The sequence below is a fragment of the Bactrocera dorsalis genome, chromosome 6, assembly GCF_023373825.1.
Source record: "Bactrocera dorsalis isolate Fly_Bdor chromosome 6, ASM2337382v1, whole genome shotgun sequence".
Lineage (NCBI taxonomy): Eukaryota > Metazoa > Arthropoda > Insecta > Diptera > Tephritidae > Bactrocera > Bactrocera dorsalis.
The window spans coordinates 40,444,987-40,472,517 of NC_064308.1; the positions used below are offsets into that span (position 1 = coordinate 40,444,987).

General features: G+C 39.9%; 2 protein-coding genes across 3 annotated transcripts; both read left to right on the top strand.

Moving 5' to 3' along the window:
* The first annotated feature begins 3,296 nt into the window (after positions 1 to 3,296).
* On the top strand, positions 3,297 to 6,311 carry LOC125779389 (uncharacterized). The gene is made up of 2 exons (XM_049460727.1): positions 3,297 to 4,945; positions 5,031 to 6,311. The coding sequence occupies exon 1, from the start codon at positions 3,956 to 3,958 to the stop codon at positions 4,937 to 4,939; it is 984 nt and encodes a 327-aa protein (XP_049316684.1). The 5' UTR covers positions 3,297 to 3,955; the 3' UTR covers positions 4,940 to 4,945; positions 5,031 to 6,311.
* A 36-nt stretch (positions 6,312 to 6,347) lies between these two features.
* On the top strand, positions 6,348 to 27,189 carry LOC125779408 (uncharacterized). Of its 2 annotated transcripts, none has more exons than XM_049460760.1 (2): positions 6,348 to 10,180; positions 26,666 to 27,189. In XM_049460760.1, exon 1 carries the CDS (start codon positions 8,152 to 8,154, stop codon positions 9,073 to 9,075), a length of 924 nt encoding a protein of 307 aa, XP_049316717.1. In that variant the 5' UTR covers positions 6,348 to 8,151; the 3' UTR covers positions 9,076 to 10,180; positions 26,666 to 27,189. The 2 variants fall into 2 exon arrangements, with proteins under 2 accessions (XP_049316717.1, XP_049316716.1); XM_049460759.1 differs by lacking the exon at positions 26,666 to 27,189 and adding an exon at positions 10,260 to 10,877.
* The last annotated feature ends 342 nt before the right edge of the window (positions 27,190 to 27,531 follow it).

The following is a 27,531-nucleotide window of genomic DNA, read 5'->3' on the forward strand; positions in this document are numbered from 1 at the left end:
CACAAATACAAATCGGCAAGCCTACACTACAACTATACAGTCCACTATATCATCAACCCAAGACCCACCCAACCCAAGTAGGAAGCAGATATTACTCGGTACTGCAATGGTTCAAATAGAACATAATGGCCAGCGATATTCCGCGAGAGCCCTTATTGATTCAGGATCGGAAGCCACATTTATATCTCGAAGACTTCAGAGAAGCTTGGATATACCCACCCACTCTGTATCAGCCCAAGTGACCAGACTGCAGTTCAGCAACACCAACGAACATCTGTGAAATCACGCTTTGCTCACCTTTAAACACAAATTATAAGCTATCAGCACAGGCATTTATACTAAATAGCCTAACTGATAATTTACCCTCATACCCTATAGATCCAAAGCAGTGTCTTAAAAATCTTGGATTCACTTTAGCCGACACCCAATTTCACAAACCCAGACCCGTGGATATACTAATCGGCAGTGATATCTATCCAAGTATTTTACTCAATGGAGTAAAGAGGAACATACTAGGTTCACTCTTAGCTCAAGAAACAGAATTCGGATGGATATTGTCCGGACCCATAACCCAACCATCCCAAAATTCCACCATAGTATCATTTCACAATAAAGTGAATCCCGAGAGTCTTCTCACACGTTTTTGGGAGGTGGAGGAAATCCCAAAGGAATCCGTAGTTTCCAAATCGGACCAAATTTGTGAGGAAATTTTCCAAAAAACTACCCGTCGTAATCCAGATGGGCGCTATATAGTAACCCTACCCTTCAAAGAACCCGACAATATTGATATCGGACAATCTAGACATATAGCGTTGGCCCAATTCCTCAGAAATGAACGAGCTTACTTAAAAAACCCGAAGTGAAAGCAGAATACGACAAAGCAATCATGGAATATTTGGAACTCGGACAAATGAAGAAAGTAGAGTATGACCCTTCTGGTAAAGCGACCCAATATTACTTACCACACCACGCGGTCATTAAACCCGACCGTATAACCACGAAATTGCGTGTGGTATTTAACGCATCTTGCCCCACGTCAAATCACAAAAGCTTGAATGACGTCTTACATATCGGGCCTACTTTACAGAAAGACCTTGTCATTCTGATAACAAATTGGCGACTCTTCCAATTCGTTTTTAACGCGGATATTCAGAAAATGTACCGGCAAATACTCGTAGACCCTAAACACACTCGGTTCCAAAGGATATTATTTAGGAAGTCCCCGGAAGACACAATAGAAGACTTCGAATTGCAAACAGTCACGTTCGGCATAAATTGTGCACCGTATCTAGCAATCCGGACCCTCATGAAACTTGCCGATGATATAGAAGAAACCCACCCATTAGCAGCCAAAATACTTCGCCAGGAAATGTATGTAGACGATGTTTTAGCCGGAACACATGACCTGACCACGGCAAAGTCAGCACGAGATGAACTCATTTCCGCTCTGAAGACCCCAGGATTCGCTCTGCGAAAATGGACCTCCAATGACCCACACATTCTGAAAGGACTTCCACAGGATCATCTTTTGGAGACAGAAACACTCAACCTTTCGGAACCCGAGAACACCAAAACCCTGGGCATTCGATGGAACTCCAAAAAGGATTCATTTTTCTTCCTCGTCAACCCAATGGAGAAAAAACCCGCATACACCAAACGAGAAGTTTTATCAGCCATAGCAAAATTGTTTGACCCAGCCGGTTGGCTTAGTCCAATAATAATCACGGCAAAAATAATTATGCAACAAATATGGCTGGATAAAACTGACTGGGATGAAAGCCTGAAACCCCTCACCCTTCATCGATGGAACAGCTTCGTAAAGGATTACGACAACATCAACAAAATTGAAATACCCAGGTGGACCTATTTTAACCCAACAGCCACCATTGAATTCCACGGTTTCTCTGATGCTTCAGAAAAAGCATATGCCGCGACACTTTATATAAGGGTTTCAATTGGAGACAAAATATGGACAACTCTCTTAGTGTCAAAAACAAGAGTTGCTCCCATTAAAACCGTATCCCTACCCAGATTGGAACTCTGCGGAGCGGTTCTACTGGCTAACCTTTTCAACTCCACCCTACCCCAACTACACCTAACCCAATATAAAAATTATTTTTGGACTGATTCAACCATAGTTCTCGCTTGGTTAAACAAACCACCCTGTTCATGGAACACTTTCGTTTCTCATAGAGTAGCTGCAATCACCGAGAAAGTGGGAGTCGATAATTGGAACCATGTGGAAAGCCAAGACAATCCCGCAGACTTGGCAAGCCGAGGTTGTACACCTACCGATCTATTGAATTGCAACCTCTGGTGGCATGGACCCCAATGGCTACAACATGAAAAGGCGCATTTCCCAGCAACGGAGAAAATATACAACACCACCGTGGAGTTCAAACCCGTTAAGACGTTTGCGATAACCACCCAAGAGGATATACTCGAAAGGTTTTCCTCATTCCCCAGAGCAATTCGCGTTATCGCTTACCTATTCAGGTTTTGCGCAAATGCCTCACCAAGGAGGCGAGAAATTGATTACTCAAACCACGAAATAACCCCGGAAGAGTTCAAAACAACCCGAATGAAGTTAATCATTCACACCCAAAAAACACATTTCAGAGAAGAATATGATGCATTGACCCGTAAAACCCAAATACATAAGAAAAGTTCATTATTGACTTTAAATCCATTCATTGACCCTAAAGGAGTTATGCGAAGTGACGGAAGATTAACTAATTCCGCAGCACTATCATATAACGAGCGTCACCCTATCCTATTACCCTATAATAGCCGTATGACAAAATTACTAACTCAGTTTACCCATTTAGCAACGCTACACGGCGGAAATCAGCTAGTTCTTCGACTCCTGAGGACAGAATTCTGGATACCCAAAGCAAAGATGCTGATTAAAACAATCATTCATCAATGCAAAACGTGCATCATACACAACAAGGCTCAACAAACCCAAATAATGGCAGCTCTTCCAAATGAACGAACCATCCTAACCCGGCCGTTTGCTAACACTGGTATCGATTTCGCTGGACCCTATGACATCAAAAACTACACTGGGAGAGCATGTCTAATCACCAAAGGATATATATGTGTATTTGTATGCTTCTCAACTAAAGCAATACATCTGGAACCCGTTAGCGATCTCACTACGCAAGCCTTCCTAGCAGCATTCTCTCGTTTCTTCTCGAGGCGTGGATGCCCCGCCAATCTTTATTCCGACAACGGAACAAACTTTATAGGAGCTTCACAGTTGCTAGTTAAAGATCGGCGTGAATTCTTACATACACTTCGAACTCAAATTGCATCTCTCCATAGCCATCAAAATATCTCATGGCACTTCAACCCACCAGGAGCTCCACATATGGGTGGATTATGGGAAGCAGGCGTAAAAAGTCTAAAAACCCACCTAAAAAAGATCGCAAAACTACAAAAATTCACGTTCGAAGAATTTGCTACCCTATTGACCCGCATTGAAAGCTGTTTAAACTCTCGACCCATAAGCCCCATAAGTGATGACTCAACAAGCTTGGAACCTCTAACTCCAGGACACTTCCTTATAGGTACCCCATTGCTAACCCCTGCCGAACCCAATTTAGAGGATGCAAATTTAAGCATCGTTAACAGATGGCAGAAACTAAAAATACTCTACCAGCACATTTGCAAGAGATGGAAGGAAGAGTACCTTAAGGAACTACACAAGCGATATAAATGGAAATACCCACATCGTAATGTTGAAGTTAACGACTTAGTCGTTATAAGAAACGACAATACTTCACCCAACGAATGGAAGCTCGGTCGAATCCAAAAGGTCTTCCCCGGCTTAGACCATAAAACACGAGTGGTTGAAATCCGAACTGCTCAAGGCACAGTAACCCGCCCCATCACAAAAATTGTGATATTAAATACAGAATAACATACAAGTTTTCTCTTCTTTTTTAGTGAAATGGCCCCAACAATCACCAACTCACCCAAACCTCGTCGTATAAGTTCAACAATTGCCATCCGGTCCCGTAGCGCAACCCGTAGCATTACACCGATTTCGGAAGACGAAACGATGTCACGACGCATTCAACGTTTCAAGTCGACCCTTCCCACGATTCGCGAGGAAAAGGAACGTGATGATCACACAACCCGCAGAACGATCTCACATAAGAGAAAAAATACGTCATCCCGTCATGTCGCTTGCGGCATATGCAAAAAAGACCACCGTCTAGTGACTTGCGCTACGTACTCGGGATACAATATAAATAAAAAATACGAAGCAGTAATAAAACACCGCTACTGCGTTAATTGCTTAGCCAGGTCGCATAAGACGGAAGGATGCACAAGCAAAAATCGATGTTCAATTTGTCACGGGAAACATCACTCATCCCTACACGGACATCCGAGGCTATACCCGGCCAACGATGCAAATACTGTTGAGAAACATCCACTTGCGCTAGAGACCCGATTACCATCCTTACTGGCTAAGCAGACCCTAGTACCCACATTGAAGATACGATTAAGATGCGATGGTGAATGGCATAAAGTTCGAGCCATTTTAAACCCTACCCTCAAAATCACGAATATAGCAGCTGAACTCGTCAAACACTTAAAACTGCCAATTACATACCTCAACACGTATCGTATTTGTAGCATACAAATCAGCTCAAATAATGACACAAAGTTTGCTCTGGAATGTAACGCAGTTATCACCCACAAGCTACCCAAAAAACCCTATGAGCGAGATCTAAGCGACGATGTGCAAATGCGCTTTGAACACTTGGTTCTCGCTGACCCTCAATTCCACAGCAACAAAGAGTTAACGTTGGAGATTGGAGCGGATATGTACCCTCAAATTATCAGAAGTGGACTCTTCAAACCCGATAACAGTACGGTGGTAGCGCAGAATACAGCATTTGGCTGGACCCTTACTGGCACCATCTAACCATAAGTATATTGCTGATAAATACTCAAAAAAAATCTCAATTTTTTCAATACCCAATCAGTTACCCTATTAATACTCAATTATTTCGCAGATTCTGCAAGGTGGCCGGGATGTTTAATCCAAACAAATACACCTCTGCATTACTCCCACAAATTACAAAAAGTAATAGAGGCGTAATGTAGAGGAGTATAAACCGCCCCAACTTCACGCAACAGGCGAAAAAGGAGGAATGAAGGAGACGATTTTCCCGCGCTTTCACCAAAAAGGCTAATATTATCCCGCCAGCAGCAGCGATATAACACAATACATAGCGAACATATAAGCGACAACAAGTGAAATACACAGTGAATACAAAACATAAGTGAATACGAGGAAAACATTCAGTGAAATTATACAAAGTGAACAATTACATATATCGGGTCAATAGTACAAACACGGATAAATACAGCGGTGACAATTCCTAGTCAAGTGGACAAACATTGGAGAAACCATCAAACCGGCACGTTCAATCAACAACAACAACACAGGATATAAAGTCGCAGCAGGTTACAATAATTTACTAAACTAACATAGATTTACATATATGTATAAAGTAACACAATTAGTTATTGTTAATAACACATACACACACCCATATACATATTTATATATACACGATTAAATCAGCATTTTTTATAACGTTTGAACTCCAATTAATCGTCTTTTTAATTATCCGAAATCGGCCCCATACGTCGACATACCCCGACAATGCCCATATTACGAGTACTAAACAAAGAAGCGCATTGTAACATATTCTAAAACCTATCCTCTAATAGATTTAAGTCATGGTAACATTATAATCTACGGAACGCATAAAGTAAATAACAAAACCATGAAAGGAATTAACCTAGTTCAATTCAATTTATCTGTAGAAATTAATTCCGAATATTATCATAACCAGGACCAAGAGGTAAAAGAATTCATCGAATCCCAAGGATATGAAAGAATTCATGTATTAGAAATGTTGGAATCACAATCAAAATATCAATTTGACAACATTTAGAAATTAAACAAATTAATAATTCCATTCGAAGAACACCCCATTAGAAATATATTTATGTTGATAACAACAATAATAATTATCGGGTTAAGTATATACATAGCTTACAAATTTTATATGATGTATCAGAAAATGAAATATATAAAAAATTATAATCATGCTCTCACAAATGCCCTATCAACCAGGAAAGTAAATTGTAGATCAGGAGATTTTTTTTTACAAAATCCCAGTTAATGTACATATCAACCTAAGTACAGTCGACATTACACACAAACTATACCACACCCAATTGTTAAGTGATCACAACGGAAACCGAGACATTCTAGAGTCTTATCTTTTACATACAGCAGCAGATAATATTAACCAATCACAGAGCTCAAACTCATTATAGAAATACTATATAAATAGATATCGATATTAACACATTGCCATCGGGCGATTTTTGCATCAAACTATTTCGGTGTGTGAATTAAAACTGCGGTTATTATTTTTCTAATTAATATTTTGTATTGAAATTTTTAGATGTTGTACATAATTATTATCAGTACTGTTTTTTGGTATGATATGTGGTGACACAGCTTCCTTTGTGTATTGGTACTTCACAGAATTTGCATATCGTGTTTCGCTCCTTACTCCATGTGTTTTACATACTATACATACTCTTGTGGGATGTTTTTTAACTTTTTGTCGGTTTTAGTGTCTCAAGCGTGTGTTGTTTCATATCACCTAAATCAATAAAAGTGAGACATTTCGTTTTCCGATATCTACGTAATTTTTTTAAGAACGAGAAATCTCGTTTCCCGATCGCAATGTGTTAATAGATATCAATAAAGAAACAGTCTCTTTATTTGGACTTAAAAAAATATATATTTATTATTTGATAAGAATATTAACTCGCCCATAATGTTGTGGTGTTCTAAAAAATCGATGGAGATGTGTAATTACGCTCCTAAATTGTATAAATTACCGATGCGATGACACACATTTTATTAGGAATGAATCTTGGCAGGCTGAAGTTCTTGAAGCAATACCGTTTGATGAAACCGAATCCAACTCCTCCTATATCAATGAGGCTAGACGTGTTAGACCACTTATTGGGAATTCATTATAAATTTTAAAACATGCTTTGATAATTTAAATATAAATATTTTTCATTTAACTTTTAAAATCAATAGTTTCATTCAATAAACGATATTATTTTTCTTTAAAATAAATATACTTAATTTTATTAACATTTTAATTTGATTAAAATTTAAATAAAATGTGTTAAAATAAAGTAAATATAGTTCATTAATTACAGAAAAAGAAAAATTAAAAACAACGAATAGGTATAGTACACCGTAAAACAACATTACTAGATAATGCTTAAGCTTCTCTTTGCAGGCAATATTTTTATTTTTTGAACTTCGATTTGTATCTTTATAAGTTCTAGCTTATTTTCTATTTCTAGATTTCTGAGGAGGATGGAGTCATGTGTAGAAGTTCACGCAAGTGAGGAAAGTTCTCTGATCGCCATTCACTTGGGAGTGGCCAGAAACGATTCTTTTACATATGACTCAAGCAGCTCACGACTTCCGGTCTTTGACCAAGTATCCTCTGGGTAGCCTAAGAACATCCGTTTGAAGGCGAGCTAAAGTGAGAAGGCAAAACATCCCTTGCATAGGGTTGTGCGCTGGGGTTGGGACCCGCCACGTAAAAAAACACCCCCAATGAAAATCAGCTATAAGCCTCGGATGAGAGACCCCCCTTTAGATGACGACCATGGCAAACGAAATAAGGACTACGAACTAAGGGCATGCACCTGGAATGTCCGGTCCCTTAATTGGGAAGGTGCCGCTGCCCAGCTGGTTGATGTCCTCGTGAAAATAAAGGCTGACATCACCGCCGTCCAAGAAATGCGATGGACGGGACAAGGACAGAGACGAGTAGGTCCTTGTGACATCTACTACAGTGGCCATATAAAAGAGCGCAAGTTTGGTGTTGGATTCGTGGTGGGAGAGAGACTCCGTCGCCGAGTACTATCATTCACTCCGGAGAATGAACATCTAGCCACAATCCTCATCAAAGCGAGGTTCTTCAACATATCGCTGATTTGCGCCCACGCCCCGACGGAAGAGAAGGACGATGTGACCAAAGATGCTTTTTATGAGTGCTTGGAGCGCACTTATGAGAGATGCCCCGCCACGATGTCAAAATCGTGCTTGGCGACTTCAACGCCAGGGTGGGCAAAGAAGGTATCTTTGGCACTACGGTCGGTAAATTCAGCCTCCACGAGGAAAAATCCCCAAATGGGTTGAGGCTGATCGACTTCGCCGGGGCCCGAAATATGATTATCTGTAGTACTAGATTCCAGCATAAGAAGATACATCAAGCTACCTGGCTGTCTCCGGATCGAAAAACCTCCAACCAGATCGATCATGTTGTGATAGACGGAAGACACGTCTCCAGTGTTTTAGATGTGCGTGCGCGCCGAGGTCCTAACATCGACTCGGACCACTATATTGTTGCAGCCAAAATTCGCACCCGCCTCTGTGCAGCAAAAAACGTACGCCAACAAACACAAGGAAGGTTCGACGTCGAGAAGCTACAATCACAACAGACAGCCGAACGATTTTCTACTCGGCTTGCACTCCTGCTCTCTGAGAGCACTCGTCAACAACTCGGTATAAGGGAACTGTGGAACGGCATTTCAAACTCCTTACGTACAGCTGCAACCGAAACCATTGGTTTTCGGAAAGTGCAAAAGAACAGCTGGTACGACGAAGAGTGCCGTGTCGCAGCGGTGAGAAAACAGGCTGCCTACCCCGCAACGTTACGATCGACTACAACACGTGCGGGATGGGATAGATACCGAGAGTTGAAGAGGGAAGCGAGACGCATTTGCAGACAGAAGAAGAAAGAGGCCGAAATGCGTGAGTACGAAGAGCTTGATAAGCTGGCCGACAGGGGTAATGCTCGAAAATTCTACGAAAAGATGCGGCGGCTTACAGAAGGTTTCAAGACCGGAGCATATTCCTGTAGAACCCCCAAGGTGATCTATCCACCGATGCCCAGAGCATACTTAGATTATGGAGGGAACACTTCTCCAGCCTGCTGAATGGCAGTGAACACATAACACAAGGAGAAGGCGAACCCGATTCCCCAATCGATGACAATGGAGCAGACGTTCCATTACCCAACCATGAAGAAGTTCAAATAGCAATTGCCCGCCTGAAGAACAACAAAGCGGCAGGGGCCGACGGATTGCTGGCCGAGCTATTCAAACACAACGGCGAAGAACTGATAAGGAGCATGCATCAGCTTCTTTGTAAAATATGGTCGGACGAAAGCATGCCCAACGATTGGAATTTAAGTGTGCTATGCCCAATTCATAAAAAGGAGACCCCACAATCTGCGCCAACTACCGTGGGATCAGCCTCCTCAGCATCGCATATAAGGTTCTATCGAGCGTAGTGTGTGAAAGATTAAAGCCCACCGTCAACAAATTGATGTGACCTTATCAGTGTGGCTTTAGACCTGGAAAATCAACAACCGACCTGAATTCGCCAAATCTTGGAAAAGACCCGTGAAAGGAGAATCAACACACACCACCTCTTCGTCGATTTTAATCTGCTTTCGACAGCACGAAAAGGAACTGCCTTTATGCCGCGATGTCTGAATTTGGTATCCCCGCAAAACTTATAGGGCTTTGTAAACTGACGTTGAGCAACACCAAAAGCTCCGTCAGGATCGGGAAGTACCTCTCCGAGCCGTTCGATACCAAACGAGGTTTCAGACAAGGCGACTCCCTATCGGGCGACTTCCTCAATCTGCTGCTGGAGAAAATAATTCGAGCTGCAGAGCTTAATCGAGCAGGTACAATCTTTTATGAGAGTGTACAGCTTCTGACGTATGCCAATGATATTGATATCATCAGCTTCAACACCCGCGCCGTTAGTTCTGCTTTCTCCATACTGAACAAGGAAGCAAAGCAAATGGGTCTGGTAGTGAACAAGAGCAAGACGAAATATCTCCTGTCATCAATCAAACAGTCCTCGCACTCGCGACTTGGCTCTCACGTCACTGTTGACAGTCATAACTTTGAAGTCGTAGATAATTTCGTCTATCTTGGAACCAGTGTAAACACCACCAACAATGTTAGCCTGGAAATCCAACGCAGGATAACTCTTGCCAACAGGTGCTACTTCGGACTGAGTAGGCAAGTAAGTAAAGTCCTCTCTCGACGAACAAAAACCAAATTCCATAAGTCACTCATAATTCCCGTCATGCTATATGATGCAGGACGATAACAACTACTGATGAGTTGATGTTGAGAGTTTTCAGGAGAAAAGTTCTGCGAAAGATTTACGGCCCTTTGCGCGTTGACCACAGCGAATATCGCATGCGATGGAACGATGAGCTGTACGAGATATACGGCGACATTGACATAGTTCAGCGAATTAAAAGACAGCGGCTACGCTGGCTGGGTCATGCTGTCCGGATGGACGAAAGCACTCCAGCTCTGAAAGTATTCGATGAAGAGGCAGCCCTCCACTCCGTTGGAAGGACCAAGTGGAGAACGACTGTCTTTGCTTGGAATATCCAACTGGCGCCACGTAGCGAAAAGAAGAAACGACTATAATCGCGTAAGCGGTGTCAACGCCAAAGTCGTCTAATCTCTACGTTGTGACGTTTTGTTCCTGTTAGTAAATCTTGATTTCTTTCAAAATTTGTAATGCCTTCTTTTAAATTCTTTACTTCTTCTCTTTTTCTCTGTAGTGTTCACTCCGTAATTGTAGACTCTTACTTAAGTTAGCACATATTTTTTTTTGTATCTTTACTGGGAATGCGCGAATAATTTGAAGCCTAATTGCCTGTCACGAAAAGAAAATATTCCGATAAAGAAAACACGTCCGTTCACTTTCTAGGTTTTTAATACAATATTTCATTTGTTCCGTTCTTGGAATTGCTTAGCCTAAATCTTAAAACTAACGGCTTAAGCTAGTGGTAATGTAAATACAAGGGGTAAGTAATTATCTTTCGTTAAATATTGTAGTAGATGAATTAAGGTAAGTAATAAATGAAGGTAATATAAATGTATTATTAAGGTAAGTATGCTATTTTGTACAATTCAATATTTATAATTTCAATTTCATTTTTCATTATAATAATTTAATATTTCATTTTCTTATATTTAGTTTTAGAGTTACAGAGATGTCGCTTCGCGCAACACCGGCCGCCTTGACAGGATCAGGATCCTTCAATATCCATGGGCAGTAATCCGAGTTTATGTATGGGGCGCTTAATTGTGCCCGCCTTCGTTGTTACGTCTGCGACTCGCACCTTGCCGTCTTGCCCTTCGACGGTTGCGACGACTCGTCCTGTTACCCACTGCTGCGGTGGTGTGTTGTCTTCGTGTACGAGGACGAGGTCGCCGGGCTGCAGATTCCGTTTCGGATGTAACCATTTGGTGCGCTCCTGAAGACCCGTCAGGTATGTTTTGGACCACTGTCGCCAAAACTGTTGCTTGAGACAGCAAACAAGTTGCCTTCGCCGTCGTTGGGGTCCTGGTTCAGAGGTGTTAGGGGTCGAGAATTGACAATTGCCTCCACTTCGGCCAACAGTGTTGATAGCTCCTCTACTGTGAGGAGCACGTTGCCGATTGCGCGAACGATGAGATGTTTGGCGGACTTCACCGCGGCCTCCCATAATTCGCCGAAGTGCGGCGCCTGCGGTGGTATAAAGGTGAAGCTGAACCCTTCTTCTGCGGCGAATACCTTCAGTTCCGTTGCCTGGACCAGAAACGCCTCTTTCAGCTCGCGCAGCTTGCGATCGGCGCCGACGAAGTTGGTTGCGTTGTCGCTGAACATCTTCTGGGGAACCTTTTTAGGGCGAAAATAAATGAATTAGTTGACAGGTCTGAAACTAATTCTAAATGAACTGCTTTGGAAGTAAAGCAAACGAAAACTGCAATATATGTTTTTACGGGTGGTCGACCGCGTATTTTTAAAGTTGTGTATATCGGACCACAAAAATCTACGCCACATATAAGAAAGGGTCGTAGTGCTCGAAGTCTTTCGACTGGCAAATTTCCCATTATTTAGTTTTGCAACTTCGGCTTGTAATGAAAACAATGTATACAGTTTCTTACGGTTCTACTGCAGCTTCTCGGGCATTAATTAGCCATATGCGTTCTCGAAGAAGCGCACCCAACGCTTTAGCCCCAGCGTGGTGATTTCGAATATGCAGGAACCGTAAGTACGTTATAACGAAGTGCGAACTTTTATTTAAAAAAAGCGGAAATTTGGCATCGTATGGGAGAGGTGCATTTAATAAGCGACCTCCTCCTCGGATTAATTTGAATGACAGCGACATATCCGAGTACTCATGCAAAAAGGGGTTGAGTTTTTGCAAGTTTGCGGGTAGGGTGGTGCCTTTATGCAATTTTTGAATAACATCCGAAAATTCTGAATATTGGACCACCTGTGCAATTTTTAGAAAGCTCAAGTTTAGCTCTTCTGAACTCAGATCTTGGCCCCTGGAAGATTTTGGTGGTCGCCTGATCCATCGTAATATACTCGTATATGCGACCACACGAAGCAATTTTTTATGAGAAGAGAATTTTTCAATAAGGTCCAATATTGAGTTTTTCTCAGCAGTCGAAATTAATGTAAATGTATTTTTCTTCTTCTCTAATTCTTCGTCTTCTGGTGAGAGCTGGAAGTGGTTATTTATTGGCCATAATGCAGGGTCTTCTAGGAGGAACTGTGGACCGCCAAACCATATCGAATTATTCAATTCATCCACGTTACAACCCCGAGACACTTGATACGCAGGATTTTGTTTCGTTGGCACATGTCGCCAATGTACTTTATCAGTCAACTCTTGGATTTCGGACACTCTGTTTGCGACGAAGGTTTGCAGTGAAGATGGATGTGTTTTAATCCAATGTAAAACGATTTCGGAGTCTGTCCAAAATGTAATATTTTCGAAATGTCGACTCAACATAGGCGCTACTCTTGACCATAATTTCGAAAGAAGATGTGTTGCCGAGAGCTCAAGACGCGGAAGAGATTTGGTCTTCAGCGGAGCCACTCTAGACTTTGCAGTAAGCAGCATGCATTTAATACCACTAGCAGATTGGCTTCGTATGTATATGCAGCATCCGTATGCCCTTATTGAGGCGTCGGAGAAGCCATGTATTTGGCAGATGGCACTCGACTCAACGTTTACGTAACGAGGAATGCTTATCGATGAGAGCTGCATTAGGTTGGCTTTAAAGTTCTGCCAGCTAGTGTCAAGGCGCAATGGAATCGACTCATCCCAATCTAGTTTTTGGATCCAAAGCTCTTGCAATAAGATTTTTGCTTTGGTAACTAGTGGGGCTAGTAATCCAAGAGGATCAAAAAGGCGAGCAGAAACTGATAATATGTTTCTTTTAGTGGCTCGCAGATCATTAAAATTGTCATCTAAAACAAATCGAAACAAATCCTCTTTCGGCAACCAATGGATTCCCAACGTTTTTGTGGAACTTTTGTCATTGAAGCTTAATGACTTTTTAGTGCAATCACTGTCGAAAAATTTAGGGTGGTTCGAAAACCACTTCGTTAAGGAGAAGCCTGCCGAGTTTAATATTTTAATTACCTCACTTCTCAAAAGATCTAGAGACTCAAAATTTTCGGACCCTGTTAATAAATCATCAACATAAAAGTCTCTTTTGATGGCCAATGAACCGAGTGGGTATTTCATTGTATTGGCATCACTGAGCATTTGCAAACACCGTGTTGCGAGAAATGGAGCAGGCGCAGTGCCGTATGTTACGGTGTTAAGACGAAAAATTTGAATTTGCTCAGAAGGATGCTTTCTCCACACAATAAGCTGACAATTTCTGTCTTCTTCATGCATAATTATTTGACGGTACATTTTAGTAATGTCCGCTGTTAATGCATACTTATGTAAGCGAAAACGAAGAAGAGTTGAGTATAACTCTTCTTGGATGGTTGGACTTACCATCAAAAGTTCATTCAACGCTATTTGAGTTGAAGATCGACTCGAAGCATCAAATACAACACGTAATTTGGTTGTTGTGCTCTCGGGCCTTAAAACGCATTGATGCGGAATGAAGTAGTGTGGCTCATTCGGGATCTTATTGTTCGTTGGGCTCATGTGACCCAAGGCTCTATATTCATTCATAAAGTCCAGATACATTTTGCGAAGTTCTGGATCTTTTAATGTCCTTCTCTCCAGGGCCTGAAACCGCCGAACTGCGGTTTCACAGGAGTGACCGAGTAACTTACGGTCAGCTTTAAAAGGCGATCTGACTTGAAGCCGTCCTGCAGGTAATACTTGAGCTGTATTTACGAAAAATTGTTCACACTGTTGTTGCTCTTGTGTGAATTTAATGCCATTAGAATCAGGAGGTAATTCTTTTAGAGCCCAAAATTTTTGGACTACTGAATCGATTGACGTTAAGTCTTCTTCAGCTTGGCATAATGTGCTATGTAATCTGGGAGGAGAACTTATATTACTGGCGTATTTGCCAGATACAATCCATCCTAAAAGGGTTTTCTGAAGAGTTGGTTGGTTAGGACCATTTTTAATTTGACCAACAGCTAAAAGCTCGAAAAATGTTTCAGCACCCAAAAGGATATCCACTTTTTAAGATTTGTGGAATTCTGGGTCCGCCAATTCAATATTGTGCGGAATTTTCCAGCCTTAATGGCATTGATGTTATGGTCTGGATGATTTGCCGAAATGCATCGCATTACCCAGAATTCCGCCGAAAATTCAAAATTATTTAACCGCGACTTGACAAACGCGCTTAGTGTTGACCCCACTTTTGAATTGGAATTGTCAATTCCTATTACACTTAATGTTTTATGCTGACGTCGAATCCGCAACTTTTGCGCCAAGTCCTCCGTCATAAAGTTGACCTGGGAGCCTGAGCCCAGCAAGGCTCTCGCAGGCAGGTAATCTCCGCAGCTGGTCATCACTAGAATTACTGCTGTTGCCAACATGACCCGATCCGGCATACTTGCTGTATGCATGGCATGTGTGGTTGATGGTTGCCGATGAGGTACAGCGGGGAAGGACACTGGATACTGGTGCAACAGCGAGTGATGGGATCGATTGCATATGCGGCAACGATCCGCTCTGCATTTGGAAACCGTGTGACCCTTACGCAAACAATTTATGCATAAGGGCACCGATTTCACGAACTCGAACCTCTGCTGCACCGGAAGTGCCTTGAAGGTGGGGCAGGCAGTCAAATGGTGATCCCTCGATTTGCACTGTTGGCAAAGAGGCTGCCTCGTATTTGCAGCAACCAGCGCCGATTTGGTCCTGTCCATATGTTGTTGTTTCCCATGATGCGCATTGCTTGTAGGTATGGGCTTCGTCCTAGAGTGTGCTGCTCCTTCCGCTGATAGTTGCTGGTATCTCCTATTTAGGGTGGCTTCACAGTCCTTCCACAGTGGCAGTTTGTCATAGTCAAGCGCTTCTTCCCATTTCGATCGGGTGGCAGGGTCAACCTTTGTCATTACAATGTGTATGATTATTGCGTTCGTTATTTGTTTTTCATCGTCCAGCGATAGCAATGAATCATATACCGCTGACACTTCGTCAATCATTGAACGCAGGGAAGGCGCAGAAGGCTTTGGGATTGTTGGCAGCTCAAAAAGTTTAGATATTGTATTGAAAAATATCAAACATTTATTATCATAAACTTTTTTGAGACTTGCCAACGCTTTCGGGTAATTTTCATCCGACATCTGAAACGCTTTAACTGTTTCCAAAGCCTCTCCAGATAGACTATTAACCAAATGGTTAAATTTTTCAATATCTGGGATATTTGGATCATTATGAACCAAGCTCTCGAACAAACTTATAAAATTTTTGAATTTTGAATATTCTCCCTTGAATTTCGGCAAATTCATTTTAGGGAGTCTTGAGCTGTGAGAAGCTACAAAAGATGTTTCGGCAAGTGAACTTTTATTTTTCGATAAAATTGACTTAATTATGGACTTTGTTTCAACGATTATGTCCTCTAACTCCCCTCGGGCCATGTCGTCCTCATCAATTTCTTCAATCTTTGATTGGCATTTCATTAATTTTTCACTATGTGAATTTAATATATCTAAACGACATTCCAATTCTATTGGATCTAAAGACAATAACGGTTGGCAACAGATGTACTGAGAATCGATAACGAAAACGAAAAATAAATGTTGATTCCCAAATATACGAAAGCCAAACTAATAGCAATAAAAGTTGGCAACAAATATATTTGGAATCGGTGACGAAAACGAAAAAAAAATAATATCGATTCCCAAGTATACGAAAACCAAACCGATAAATGCGCATAATGAGCAATAGCACAAAAAAGTAATTTAATCGGAAAATGTCCGAACGAAAATCGACGAAAATTGCGAAAAAACGACCGATAAATGCAAACGCGGATCGAAAAAATTGCGAAAAATATAATAATTTAATTTGCAATTAAGAATTGTTCACCTTTATTTCAAAATAAAGGGCTACCGCAAAATCCCAAAATCCCTTGTTCACTTTGAATTCGTATATGTCTGAGCATATATTAAGATATGTATATATATATGTATATGTTTGTATATTAAATACAAGGCAATATAATAAATCAATATGATATAAAGTGAAAAGGGAGAGCCAAAAACTGAAAGTGCACTTGTTTTGTTGTATGCCTTTTTTTTGCACTGCTTTCAGTAAATCGCACTCGTTACCTGGTGCGTCGGCTGTTTGCCGGCGCTTACGTTCCTTTTGCAGAGAATGCAGTGGCAGCTCATTCCCACGACGGCAGCGGTTTGATGGTAGCAGCGACGATGGCAGCAGCAGCGACGATGGTAGCAGCGGCTTGATGGCAGCAGCGAGTGATGGAAGCAGCGATTGATGGTGGCAGCGACTGATGGCAGCAATGAATAATGGCAGCAGCGATTGATGGTAGCAGCGACTTGATGGCAGCAGCAAGTGATGGTAGCAGCGACTGATGATAGCAACGGTGGCAACGGTGGTGACAGCAACGGTTTTAAGTACAACGGTTTTAAGCTTACCGGTTTTTCCACTAAGCGGCACTTTAAACAGTTTATAAAACTGTTACACAATTTTTTTTTTAAACTGTAACGCAATTATTATTATTACTTTTTTAGGGCAAAACCGTTTGAGCTTTTATTTGCGCCCACCACTGTACCGCATGAATAATTCACCTTGCACTGTACCACCTTTTCTTCTTATTTTTTCTCTGGTTTGGATATTAGGTGAAATTGTCACACGAACATTTAGCAACACACACTATGTATTTATAATACTGTATGTATATATGTATGTGCACGCACTCCACAATAACTCCTTTTTTTTGCTCTTTTAGGTTGAGGTAAGTAAATTTATGCACTCCACTTTACAAATATATATGTATGTATATGATTATTATTATTTTTTGTTTTTTATGTAGTATGTATGTTTAACTTAAGCTTTCTCACTTAGCCTTTTTTATATGTATTTAGGCTATGTATATACATAGACCGATATTTCTGTATTTGAATTTGTTATTTTATTGTTTGTTTTTTTTCAGGTTTAATTTGTTTTCACTTCACTTGTCGAAAGGCCGAAAACGAAACGAGTTGACAGGCAATTAGTTACGATAACGAAAGTTAGTACTAACACGATTAGATGGCACTTTTAGAAAAAATTTACTAAATCCACGCACTTAGTCCCTGCTCGGGCGCCATGAAAAATCTCAAGCGTTTTTGAGATGCGAAAAAATCTTTACTGGGAATGCGCGAATAATTTGAAGCCTAATTGCCTGTCACGAAAAGAAAATATTCCGATAAAGAAAACACGTCCGTTCACTTTCTAGGTTTTTAATACAATAATTCATTTGTTCCGTTCTTGGAATTGCTTAGCCTAAATCTTAAAACTAACGGCTTAAGCTAGTGGTAATGTAAATACAAGGGGTAAGTAATTATCTTTCGTTAAATATTGTAGTAGATGAATTAAGGTAAGTAATAAATGAAGGTAATATAAATGTATTATTAAGGTAAGTATGCTATTTTGTACAATTCAATATTTATAATTTCAATTTCATTTTTCATTATAATAATTTAATATTTCATTTTCTTATATTTAGTTTTAGAGTTACAAAGATGTCGCTTGGCGCAACAATGCTTACATTTCAATGAAATTTTCTTCCCTCTCAATGACTTTGTGCACGAATTTTATGATTTCACATGAAATCAAATACATTTACGGTTAGGGAATACGAAATTTGGGAAATTTTTCATTGGGAACGGCGTTCACGTAAAGTTCATGATAAGACTGATTCTTAGATAATTTTTGAAGAAATTTTAGCAAAAAAAATCTATAGTTGCAAAAATTGCACTTCTTGTTTCAATGCTTTGGTCGAGTCGAACCTTCATATTTGAAATTTGTAATGTTTGAAAAATTTTTTCTGTATTTTCTTATATGAGATTACTCATTATCGCCAAAAATGACTATGTCTCAATATAAACATATCATATTTCCTCTATATACATAGGGTTTGTCCGGAAAGTAAAAAGACTAAGTCGATTTAAAAATAATTTATTGAACAATCGTTACAGTTCTTTAAAAACTTCAAAATAGGCTCTTTCTGCGTCGATGCAGCTTTATTGTAATATATAAATATCCAATCATAAACAAATTATGCAAAACTTTCAAACTAACATCTTTAATGTATAAACAAGGCAATTTACAATTAGACAACTTAGTCACTATATGTAGCAATAATTACCTCTTGTACGAAACTGTAAAAACAATTTAAGCAAATTCATAGTAAACAGGAAAAGGAAGACAATTGTACTACACCCATATTACTAAACAAGGAAGCACATTGTAACATAATCCAAAAACTATCCTGTAATAGATTGTAATAGATTTAAGTCATGGTATCTGGCTAAATGAGATAAGCGGTTTAGCGGTTTGACACTTCGTCTTAAACTTAAATAAATACTATTAAATAAAAAAGTGGTTTGTTAATTTGGCGGGTTTTACTTTTCTTTTATTTTTCGTGAACTTTGTTGAATTTTGCCGTTAAGTGTTAATATGTGTATTTTGTTTTTTTTCGGAACTGTAGAAGAAAGATATTTTTATTTTTTGATCCGTCCACTTAATGTTCATTAGCGAAGTTGGGGATTTTATTTTGTATGTAATTTTGGTTTAGTACCTTTGTTATTTTTGTAATTTTAATCATTAACAGCGGTGCTAATGTTCTGTTTTTTGTAATATATAATCACTTTGCACAATAATGTTTTTTTTTTTTGATTTTACAGCAGTTTTATTTTAAAGTTTCCCAATTTGTTGTAATGAAGTTAATATATGAATGTTCGTTTTACAAAAAATTAGTTTAGCACTTCTATAGTTTTTATTCTATTTGTTTGATTTTGCCGTATATTTATTTTCACATTTCTTAATATTATATTTAGTAATATTAAAAAAAAAAAATTTCGTTTGCGAGAAATTCGTAATCACTGGATGTGGAACTTTCTATCCATGTCCCATCCTCGTCGCCAGTTATATTTTTCTCTAATCCGGTTGAAAACCGACGTTCAGAGTTATATTTTAATTTAAGGCCAGTAAAACCCGCCAAAGTAACAAACCACTTTTTTATTTAATAGTATTTATTTAAGTTTAAGACGAAGCGTCAAACCGCTAAAGTAATTCTTTTTAATGCATCTTTAGTCTAACGAAACATCATTATTTATACCCTAGCTTAACATACGATATCATATTAACATTCTTAGCAGAGTGGGTATTATACGTTAAGTACTCGTACATTAACATTGTGGATCTCTATATATAGATAAATAAATTTAATATGAATAGTAACTATGTAAAGGGATTGAGATCCACATATATGAAACATATGTACATGCATATGTACAAAGTGCAGTGATCTCTAAAACGAGCGCTCATTCGCACATAATAAATAAAATATCCACCCATAGGTATACCCTATAGAACATTTGGACATAAAATATATATACAATAAAACAAATGTATATAGAAAAATAAAACATATAAAATAACTATTTCTGGTGAACTATAAATAATTAAATCAAATTTAGCGATATTCTATATACGTGTAATATTTTATTTGATTTGGAAAACTCTTATTTACTTAAAAGATTTCACGTCTAAACATTTCGTTCAAAGCTCTTATAAACTAAAAAGAGTTCGCGATTACACATACTTTCAAATACGTAAGGCTTCTTGCCATATCAAGTTCGTTCGAAACTCTTATTTACTTAAAAGAGTTCTCGTCTAATCATATAAAAACATATATGTACGAGGGCTGGCCGATAAATAACCGACCTCAACGTGAAGCTAGCGGCACATCTGAAAAAAAAGTTTCTACTTCAAATTGTGCATATTATAATAGCTACTCGCCAAAATTTCAGAAATTTATCTTGCGCAATTATCTGTTGACAGTCGTTTTTGTGAGTCTATTTCGGTGATTTCCCCAAAATGGAAAAAATTGAATATCGAGCTGTAATTAAATTTTTATTTTTGAAAGGCAATACGCCTTCACAAATCAAAGATGAGTTGGACTCTGTGTATGGTGACTCTGCACCATCGTTTACCACCGTAACATTTTGGGCAGCTAAATTTAAACGTGGTCGCAGGAGCTTGGAAGATGATGAACGTCCTGGGCGTCCAAAAACTGTAACCACTAACGATAACATCGCTAAAGTTCATCAATTGGTACTAGACGACCGCCGGATTAAAGTTAGGGAAATAGCTGAGATTATGAAGATGTCAAAAGAAACTGTTTGTCACATATTAAACCAAGATTTGGGGATGAGAAAGCTGTCCGCGCGTTGGGTGCCGCGTTTGCTTACGCTAGACCACAAACGTGCGCGTATGAACATTTCCAGCGCTCTGTTGGCTCAGTTTAGAGGCAATAAGACCGAGTTTTGGCGCCGATTGATAACTGTAGACGAAACTTGGATTCATCATTATACGCCCGAAACAACAAACCAATCTAAACAGTGGATTGAAAAGGGGGAACCAGCCCCAAAAAAACCTAAAGCTGTGTATTCGGCTGGGAAAGTGATGGCGAGTGTTTTTTGGGACAGCCATGGAATTATTTTTATCGACTATCTTGAAAAAAGAAAAACTATAACAGGAGCATACTACGCATCATTATTGGACAAGCTAAAGGAAGAAATTTCGAAAAATCGGCCACATTTGCAAAAAAAGAAAGTCTTGTTCCACCAAGACAACGCACCATCTCACACCTCAACAGTCGCTATGGCGAAAATCCACTAATTGCGGTTCGAACTGCTTGACCATCCACCTTATTCACCGGATCTAGCACCAAGCGATTTTTTTTTGTTTCCTCAACTTAAAACTGCGCTCGGCGGCCAGAGCGTGCATCATGGTTAGGTCGGTTATTTATCGGACAGCCCTCGTATGTATATACGAAAATATTTTTGAAATTTCGGTTTATCAAAAAGCCATTGGTTTTATTGATTTTTTTTGGAACTTTTACATACAAAAGAGTCTTCTATCCAACATTTCATATACGAAACTTTTTCTAGACATCTACAAGTCTAGTTTTCACTAAGACGTTTTGATTTATTCTATACATCTTTTAAATGAGCTCAGACTCAACATAGATCTTACATACAAAAGAGTCTTCTATTCAACATTTCATATACGAAACTTTTTCTAAACATCTACGAGTCTAGTTTTCACTAAGACGTTTTGATTTATTCTATACATCTTTTAAATGAGCTCAACTCAGTTGCTAAAAGTTCCAAAGATGACTTCAGAAGAAAAAAGTCCGTGTACACCTGCAGATGCTACACGCTCAAAGCAAGGTGCTACAAAACAAAAAAGGGTGAAAGATATTTCATACACCAAATTTATTTCCAAGAGTGACAGTCTAATTCGATACTGCACTCGATTCTCATTTTCACCGATTCAAGACAATTCTAAATCGGTATTAGAGATTAAAAAAGAAAATCTTGAGAACTTCTGGACACGTCTCCAAGTGGCATATGACGCAATCGTAGAATCTGACGACTCAGATCTACCAGAAAATTTCTAATCCTCGGCTTACGCCAAATACGAAAATTGCTTAGACCAATTCGAAGAGACAAAAGCCATGATCTCTGATCAACTAAAACTAATCAAATCAATTGAACATACTCCACAAACGAGAGTAGAGCTGCCACAGAGACAAGCCCAAGAGGCAAGTTCAGGTATTCACCTTAAAGCGACACATATATTTCATGGTGGTTATGAACAGTGGCCGTCCTTCCGGGACATGTTTGCGGTCGTGTACATAAACCATCCTAAATTACCACAAGCGCAGAAATTGTATCACCTCAGATACAAAACCAAAGGTCAAGCAGGCGTAATAGTCAAACAGTTCCCTCTCAATGACGAAAATTTTAGTTTTGTTTGGGAGAGAATATTGGTCGACAAGCAAGTGACGTTACTAATGAATTTACCAAAAATTCAGAAAGAAACCAGTGAAGAATTCATAAAGCTTCAATCCACTGTTTTAAATTGTTTGTTGGTTTCATCGACACAGAATATTCTCACAAATAACTGGGAAACCATTCTGGTAAATATATGCACAGTTGCATTACCAGAAAAATCATTACTTTTGTGAGAGCAATCGCTCTCATCGCGAAGAAAGTGCATAACGTGGCAGCAAATGAAAGAATTTCTTACTACCCAATATGAAATTGCAGAAAGGGTAGATAAAAAACTAGTCAGAACAAAAAACGTTCAAAACGACCACAATAGAAGCTTCAATAGACCCCAATCAAGTAGCCACAATAATTTAAATAGAAGCAAACGCAAAAAAAGAGCAACAGGTTTAGTTGCAACAACAAATTCAGAAAACTGCCAAGAAGTACCATGCTGCTCAAAGGCGTTAAAAACCCAAACGCTACATAGCGAAAATCACAGTAGGGTACTATTACCCACAGCAGTTGTCTCCATCGAACACCGGGGAGAACTGTTTAAACTCAGAGCTTTAATAGACCGAGGATCACAACGATCATTTTTAGCGTCTAGGACACAAAACAGGCTGCAGTTGCCAACAAAACTGGCCGACATTGAAATATTGGAAGAGTTGTTCAAAATTCGAATTAAATCTGCTCCATTACCCTCTTTACCGCAATTAACCAATATGCTACCCAGCTATTATATAAATAGCAAGCATTGACAAAAGGTTTCACACCATAAGTTAGCAGACCCCAACTGCAACACTCCCGCTCAAATATATATTCTATTAGGCAGCGATCTCATACCACAAATTATTCTCGAAGGTGTTGAGAAAATTACAAAAACACTTCTGGCGCAAAAAAAACATTTTCGGTTGGGTCCTAAGCGGACTAGTTGGAGAACCAGCCACAACAATGACAACTCAAGTTGAGGAAGTCTCAAACGAGTACCTCAATATTTAACTGAAGAAATTTTGGGAGTTAGAAGAACTTCCCCCCATATCAATCACAACCCCAGAAGATCGACATTGTGAGGATTTTTACAAATCCACAACTACTCGATTAGATAATGGCCGGTACGTCGTACGACTACCACTAAAGCCAGAAATTCCCCACACACTCGCCTTAGGTCACTCTCGTACCTCTGCTATTCAACAGTTTTTAAGTATGGAAAAAACTTACTTAAAAAAGGCGAGCTAAAACCAGAATACGATAGTGTTTTAGACCACATGGAGGAAGTCAGCCCTGGCGAAGAAATTATAAAAGGTAAATACTATTCATTTTACCTGCCACATCATGCAATAATTAAGCCAGACAAAAGAACCACAAAGGTAAGAGTTGTCTTTAATGCATCAAAATCATCAAGTTCGGGGAATTCCCTAAATGACACTCCATGAATTGGCAGAAGACACAAAGTCAGAATTTCCTCTGGCAACACAAGTGTTGAAAACACAAACGTATGTAGACGACATTCTGTCTGGAAGCCACAATCTTCCAAAGGCATATGAGTTACTAGCACAAGTGACACAAGCGCTCAATACAGCAGGGTTTCCGTTGAAAAAGATAACGGTGAACCACCCTAATATTTTAAAGGACATACCTAAAGAAAATCTATTAGACACTAATTTCCTTAAATTCGAAAAGGAAAGCACAACAAAAACTTTGGGGATACAATGGAATGCGATATCTGACCAGTTTTCATACACTAATGGGTCAATATTCGCACTATCAGCTATAACAAAGAGGCAAATTCTATTCTCGGTGGCAAAACTTTTTGACCCCGCAGGATGGCTTGTGCCAATTATGATACAAGCAAAAATTCTAATACAAGAATTGTGGCTAGACGGAACTGACTGGTATGAACAAGTGAAACCACTTCGTATAGAAAAGTGGTCTCAGTTCGCGGGTAATCTGTATGATATCTTACAGATACAAATCCCACGATGGATAAATTATGCCAATTATGATACAAGCAAAAATTCTAATACAAGAATTGTGGCTAGACGGAACTGACTGGTATGAACAAGTGAAAGCAATTCGTTTAGAAAAGTGGTCCCAGTTCGCGGGTAATCTGAATGATATCTCATAGATACAAATCCAACGATGGATAAATTATGCCCCAGAGCACAAAGTCGAACTACATGGCTTCTGTGATGCCTCTGAAAAGGCAAATTGTGCCACCATCTATGTGCGCACACAATCTGACACTGCGACCACCAGTCACCTAATGGTAGCCAAGCCAAAGGTGGCTCCGCCAAAAACAATACGTCTGCCACGACTGGAACTATGTGGTGCGCTACCACTAGCCAAACTAGTATCCATGGTGCAAACGCATCTAAATATGACTAAATATAAATTGTATCTCTGGTCTGATTCCGAAATTGTATTAGCCTGGTTAGAAAAACCTCCACATGCATGGAAGACGTATATTTTCAATCGAACGTCTCAAAGCCTTGACCTAGTGGGATCAGCCATTTGGTGACACGTGGCCAGTGATGAAAATCCTGCTGACCTAGGTACAAGGGGGTGCAAGCCTCTGCACCTTGCAACCACCACTCTTTGGTGGAATGGCCCTCGATGGTTAATAAAATCCCCCAATTCTTGGCCACGATCACCCATACGCAATATAATTGCCCCCGAAAGTCGAAAAATCGACTTTTTTCGCACGATATTGGATGATACTGACAACCTTGAGCGATTTTCATCATACCCTCGAGCCCTCAGCGTAATCGCTTACATGCTAAAATTCATAGAGCGACTAAAACTTAGAATTAAGGGAATACGCACAGTATACCCCCAAGGCCATACAATGACGCACCTAGCCTTACAAAAAGCAAAGGTCGCTCTTATCGCATCTACTCAAGCACGCCACTTCAGCTGCGAGATGTCACTACTAAGAGAATCGAAGCCGATTGACAAAAGGAGCTCACTCTTAGTACTAAATCCATTTCTGGATACGAAAGGTCTGCTTCGTGCTAATAGTCGGCTTGCTAACTCAAGCCTGACATATAACGAACGCCATCCTCTAATAATACCAGAGAAGTTTCAACATACAACATTGCTACTCAAGTATATACACATACCATTACAGGTGTTGATTTTGCTGGGCTTTTTCAGATAAAGGCGCCCATGCTAAGGCCTCCCACACTAATGAAAGGCTACGTGGCTGTCTTTGTCTGTTTTACGACAAAAGCAGTGCACCTCGAGCTATGTACTAATCTGACAAAAGAGGATTTTCTCGCGGCATTTGCTCGCTTCGTCGGACGACGCGGTTTTCCGTCCAAACTTATGAGTGACAATGGAAGAACCTTTATCGGGGCTCAAAGAGCCACAGAAAAACAGTTTGTGGACTTTATTAAACAAGTCTCCCCTGAGATTGTACAAAAGTACGCTCCCGAAGGCATTAATTGGCAATTTATCCCCCCAAGAGCTCCTCATATAGGTGGTTTATGGGATTCAGCTGTAAAAAGCTTCAAATCCCACTTAAAAAGGGTAGCTGGAAACTACAAATTTAATTACGAAGAATTTACAACACTATTAATTCGCATTGAAGTCGTTCTCATTTCACGGCCACTAACAACACTTTCGCAAGATCCCTCAGATCTCACAGCCCTAACCCAGAGCACTTTCTCAAAGGAGCACCCATTCTAGCCACACCTGAGCCAGGCGTAGCGTCGCTATCCTTATTAAATCTATGGGAGAGAATTAAAATTCTCCATCATAATTTCAGTCGCAGATGGAAAGAAGACTATTTAAAGGACCTCCACAAGAGGTATCGATGGAAAACATCAGAAAATGCGCCAAAGCTTGGAGATTGTGTACTGATTAACGACGATTGTCTCCCACCTACCGAGTGGCGACTGGGCCGTATAGAAAAGCTCCCTTACGGCTCACATCCGGGTAGTTGATCTCCGTACTCAAAGCAGAATACTAACCAGACCACTAGTTAAATTATGCTTTCTACCAACCGCGGATAGTAGCGAAAATCCGATAATAAATAATGCCGAAACACAAATGAAAATAAACCAATAAAACCGCAACCCGCAACAATCCCTTAAAAATAACAATAAAAATTACAAAAAAATGGTCGGTCAATACGACGACCCAGTCATGCCACATAACGTGGCACAATCACATTCTATTTATATACTACCATGTATATTCAAATACAATTTTTTACAGAGATCAAGATGGACGTGGACATGCCTACAGTCCCAACACCAACTGTTCGGTCGGCAACCAACGGGGCACGTACTGGGCCTACTCCTCCGCTCCGCCCTACCAATGCTACTGTATCGACTGCCGCTTCTGGTAGTGGCTCACGAGCAAGCCAAGTCGAGCCGCGTCGCATCCGATGCCCGCTATGTCGCCGGAAACATGGACTACAGCACTGTGGACTATTTAAGGAGCTAACACCGACACAACGTCAGCGTGTTGCCCAGGCACATGAGCACTGCCTCAACTGCCTGTCGCACACGCATGGGACGCAGGAATGTGTTTCTGCCGATCAATGGCGTTCGCACCACGTTGAACCAACCAGGCGTCGTCCAAAAGCGCTACAGCATCGCCCCGCTACTGGACTCAGCAAAGATTGCTAGGCTGAATATTCGCCTAGAAGGGCCGGGATCGCTAAATGAGATAAAATAATAATGAATAAATAAAGAAGCAGTAATAACCTACTGTGATCAAATTGAAAGGTGAAACAATTCTTTTTCAGCAAACAAAGATAAAAAAAACATTAAAACAATAGAAAAACTAGAAAAAACGTCAACTTCGGCTGCACCGAAGCTAATATACCCTTCACAGGTGCATTTCTTTAGGTAACTATGTGTCCAGCTTGTATGGAAGCTATATGTTATTGTAATCCGATCTGAACAATTTTTTCGGAGATTATGTTATTACCTTGAACAGTAATCCATGTCAAATTTTGTGAAGATACCACTTCAAATGCAAAAGTTTTCCATAAAAGCCCTTGATTCAGATCGTTCAGTTTGTATGGCTATGTGCTATAGTGAGCCGATCTGAACAATTTCTTCCGATATTACATT

Bases quoted from the DNA above. Each gene is read 5' to 3' on its own strand.
- LOC125779389 (XM_049460727.1), top strand. From the start codon at position 3,956: ATGGCCCCAACAATCACCAACTCACCCAAACCTCGTCGTATAAGTTCA.
- LOC125779408 (XM_049460760.1), top strand. From the start codon at position 8,152: ATGCCCCGCCACGATGTCAAAATCGTGCTTGGCGACTTCAACGCCAGG.